Source organism: Harmonia axyridis, chromosome 2, assembly GCF_914767665.1.
Source record: "Harmonia axyridis chromosome 2, icHarAxyr1.1, whole genome shotgun sequence".
NCBI classification, from domain to species: domain Eukaryota; kingdom Metazoa; phylum Arthropoda; class Insecta; order Coleoptera; family Coccinellidae; genus Harmonia; species Harmonia axyridis.
In genome coordinates this window covers 30001540-30006156 of record NC_059502.1, presented here as the reverse complement: position 1 = coordinate 30006156, position 4617 = coordinate 30001540, and the positions used below count along the sequence as shown (strand labels likewise).

Genomic DNA, 4617 nt, shown 5'->3' with positions numbered 1-4617 from the left:
AAAAGAACAATAATGGGTAAAATTAATCAAAACCGACTGAGGGATGTTTTGAATTCATTTGGGAATATGTGCACTTCAATGTCAGCAAATACTAATGATATCGCACTGTGTGAAAAACGCGTAATTGTTGACTGACGCAGTCTGATATATTGATTCTCATCAATATTCGTTGTAAATTTCTTATAGAAATTGTTCCATTCAAACATTGCATATCTGTATGAACCTACTAGCAAGGATTTCATACTAATTTCTGGGAAAGTTATAATTGGATATTCCCTGGTATAACTGATACAGCGACGACAGAATAATAATACCTTCTGTTGATTGTGTATGAGTTCTGTAAATTCGATGCGCCTTGGAAAGATCTGATAACACTTCAGTTGCCGTAATAATCATGCTCGTATCTTATCGTAGAATCACTGTTATTCCCTTTGATGAATTGATATTGGCCAATACCAAAGCGCTAGTGTTCCGATTCTCTAAATCATGAGGAGCATTCAGTATTTGAATTAGTAATAGTGTTGAAAAGAGTTCATAAATCTTTCATTTCGACGCCATAATCTATTATTAAGATTTTAGTTCGATGCTTGGAAGTTGGTCTAAACATGCATATCCTAAAGAACAAAATCAATTCTTTGAAGACATATATCGGGTGTCCCAAACTCGATGGCCTATTAGACGTTTCTGGAAAACTAATCATAATTTTGAGCTGAAAATTTGCATATTGGGGTTTGACACAATGATCTTTCTCCCTAAAATATTTTCAGACCTCTACAACTTCCGGTTATACTGGAAACAGACTAATACCTCCTTATTTCAAATGTCACACCCAGTATATTATTGCATCATTAGATAGCTTTTTTGATGGCAATTTCGGCAATATGCCATACCTTGGGTAGAAATTCAACGGTTCATGAGTTATTGGGATTCTTATGAAAAAAAAAGGTGGCGATGAGGACTAACATTTCTTTGAATATTTCAGCAGAAAAAGCCTTTTTCGAAAAAAATTTGTTTTGTTCCGTTTACGCAAATACGTAGTTTTATAAGACTGTTTTCGGCTTGGACCAAAAATGTACAGGGTGTTTATAGGAGGATCAAGAACTTGGACAACTCAAATTCCTCAAAACTCAAGATTTTCAAATTAGAACCTATATTTTTTATTATTTCAGTCGATTCTACGTACAAAAATAGTGGGGGTTACTTCAGCAAACCATATACCTAAAATGAATACTTCAAGAGTTATCGGGGAAGAACTTCAAATGAGGAAACACCGCTATTTATAACTGTGGGAATAACTGTCTGTTACTTCCGTAAAACACAGAGAGCAAATAAAATTCGATGTTTCCATAACTAAATTTGACATATCAAGAATTGTAATGAATTATTCGTAATTAAAAATTGTATTGGTTTATGGATTTCTCAACAATACCAACGAAAAATTAATTGAAATTCATGAAATGTAAAATTGAGTTATCCAAACATTGAATTTTATTTACTTTCTGTGTTTTACGGAAGTAACAGACAGTTATTCCCACAGTTATAAATAGCGGTGTTTCCTCATTTGAAGTTCTTCCCCGATAACTCTTGAAGTATTCATTTTAGGTATATGGTTTGCTGAAGTAACCCCCACTACTTTTGTACGTAGAATCGACTGAAATAATAAAAAATATAGGTTCTAATTTGAAAATCTTGAGTTTTGAGGAATTTGAGTTGTCCAAGTTCTTGATCCTCCTATAAACACCCTGTACATTTTTGGTCCAAGCCGAAAACAGTCTTATAAAACTACGTATTTGCGTAAACGGAACAAAACAAATTTTTTTCGAAAAAGGCTTTTTCTGCTGAAATATTCAAAAAAATGTTAGTCCTCATCGCCACCTTTTTTTTCATAAGAATCCCAATAACTCATGAACCGTTGAATTTCTACCCAAGGTATGGCATATTGCCGAAATTGCCATCAAAAAAGCTATCTAATGATGCAATAATATACTGGGTGTGACATTTGAAATAAGGAAGTAGTAGTCTGTTGCCGGTATAACCGGAAGTTGTAGAGGTCTGAAAATATTTTAGGGAGAAAGATCATTGTCTCAAACCCCAATATGCAAATTTTCAGCTCAAAATTATGATTAGTTTTCCAGAAACGTCTAATAGGCCATCGAGTTTGGGACACCCGATATATATGTTACGGGCAATGTAAATAATTGGGCATTGTTTATAATGCCCGGGCAATTTAAAAAGTGCCCAAAAGGATATGACAAAATGATAAATTATGCTGCAAATATCACATTGCCCGGTCATTTTGGATAATGCTAAAAGTCAAGTGGGCAATTTAAGAATAATTTTTATTCATATTTCTTATAAAAAATAACAAATTTCTACATATCTAACTGACAAAGTAAGAAACAAAAATAACAAATAAAATTTCCAATGCTGACAAACAAACCGGTGGCGATGAAATAAGTACCAACAGAAGTTAAGTCCAAATAAAAATAAAGTATTAGATATGTACGTACTTACAAATTTATATTTACACAAAATGTCAATAATAATATCTATTTATTAGAGCAGCTACCACTTTGGTGACATTTTGAGTTACATAACTTTTTTTCTTTACGACACTTGCACTTGTCGGATTTACAGCCACCTTTACAGCTACATCGCCTATAGCCTTGGCCCCCTGTCTTGGATGACAATCTTGCACATTCTCTTAGTGAAATCTCTCTCTGTGGAATATCTTCATCATATATAAACTTCTCATTACATATTGTAAATTGGTTCCTGGCATAAAGTTGATTTAGAATTCCGTGTTTCGTGCCTAATTTATACATATTAGCATCTGTTACTTCAAGAACAAATGCCAAAATATTTCTTCCATCGGCGCGACCTCTGTCGACATCTGGGACTCGAACTCTAACTGTGTCACCTTTTTTAGCATCAGGGAATTTTGAGGTAGAAGCTTGAATCATTTTTTCAGCTTGTTTTTTTAGATTTCTTGCTGAAATCTGCCTAATTTTTAATATGTCGGCTTTCCTTTTTTTCACATAGGGTTCTTCCGGAGAATCTTCATGTCCGAAAGGTTCTTGAAATTCTTTATTATGTAAATCAGTTTGAACATAACTATCAAGAGAAAGTAGTTCCTCCTCATCATGTTGACTTGGACCTGGGAGCTCCGCTAACACATGTGACTCAGTTTTATTTTGCAGAGGACCTTCTTCTACAGACTGTACATTATTTTGATCTCTTACTAAAACTTCTAAGTCCTCTTCACAATTTATATTATTCAGAACATCTGTGGGTCGAAAACTTTTTAGACCAACTTTCAACTTTGTCCCAAACATGGCCTCATACGGAGTACAGTTGATGCCACTATGATGAGCTCTGTTCTTCATTAGCTGTACAAAACGTAAACCTTGTGACCATTTCCTGGTGCTATTGTCTTCTAGCCACGAACAAAGCATATTTTCCACGTCCTGATTCGCACGTTCTACGGAACCCTGACTTTGAGAGTGTCTGGGCTTCCCATGCACCATCTTCAACTCGGGCCACATGCTACATAGTTCGCTAATAGTACTGTTAGCAAATTCTCTCCCATTATCACTTTGCAAAATACTGGGCGCACCAAAAATTGCAAAAATATCCAAAAGCACATAAGCTACTTCTTCTGCTCTTTTGCTTTTAAGAGGTCGAAGTTGAATAAATTTAGTAAGATGGTCTTGGTATACAAGTATGAATTTATATTGGTCATCAGCTTGTGACTGCATGTCAATTAAATCGACTTGACATCTTGAATTCATACTCTTACTTAGTATCGGTCTAACAACTAAACCTTTTTTTGGCACACTGTGTTTTTTTTCGCAGGTCATACATAAATTTAGATATGTGACAATCATTTCCCTTGTAATGTTTTTATACTTTGAATTTACCTCTTTTTCCATACGGTTTCGACCACCGTGCCCAATTGCTATATGTGCATCATGTAAGAGTTGAAATATCTCTTCCCGATGTACGTAAAATCTTATCTGCTCTTTACCTTCCTCTACAGGAACTATTAACTTTTCCTTCTCTCCAATAGTCATTACATCAAACCTACGTAAACGCTGATAATCCTCAGGTTTTTTATTTACCACTTTGCTTCTAGATGTTTTAACCTTTTCTATTAAATCCAAATATTGAGGCTCTGTGAGAATTTGTGTATTCTGAGCTTCTGAGGAACATAATTCATCCAGACGTTCATTAAAACGATGCTTCATGTCACTGACATCAGTTATTGACTGTTCCTGCATTTTATTTTATAGAAAAATCACTAACACTAAATAGACAGAATTTAAGAGATATATCAATAAGCATTTGTCGCACATAAGCTAAATAACATCCAAAGGCAACGAGAAAACGTAAATAATGCGACGCAAGCCACAGGTACGGACACAGGCGGCGAGCGACAAAGAATGAATGCTGATTGGCCAGCCAAAATCACATCACACGCACGTGGTTGTCCCATTGCTGTCAATTAATCAAAGTGCCTAAATAAATAATAGCAGTATTCATAATGACCGGGCAATGTGAGAAGTTATCGTAAAGTAATTGAAATTTATCAAATTGCCCAATTTTAATGGTCATTAT

At 34.8% G+C, this 4617-nt stretch overlaps 1 protein-coding gene across 1 annotated transcript; it reads right to left on the bottom strand.

The window, feature by feature from the left end:
* Positions 1–2549: 2549 nt before the first annotated feature.
* Positions 2550–4280, bottom strand: LOC123673259 (KRAB-A domain-containing protein 2-like). The gene has a single exon (XM_045607733.1). It carries the CDS (start codon positions 4278–4280, stop codon positions 2550–2552), a length of 1731 nt encoding a protein of 576 aa, XP_045463689.1.
* Positions 4281–4617: the final 337 nt, after the last annotated feature.

Coding starts and splice junctions, on each gene's coding strand:
- LOC123673259 (XM_045607733.1), bottom strand. CDS start 4,280: ATGCAGGAACAGTCAATAACTGATGTCAGTGACATGAAGCATCGTTTT.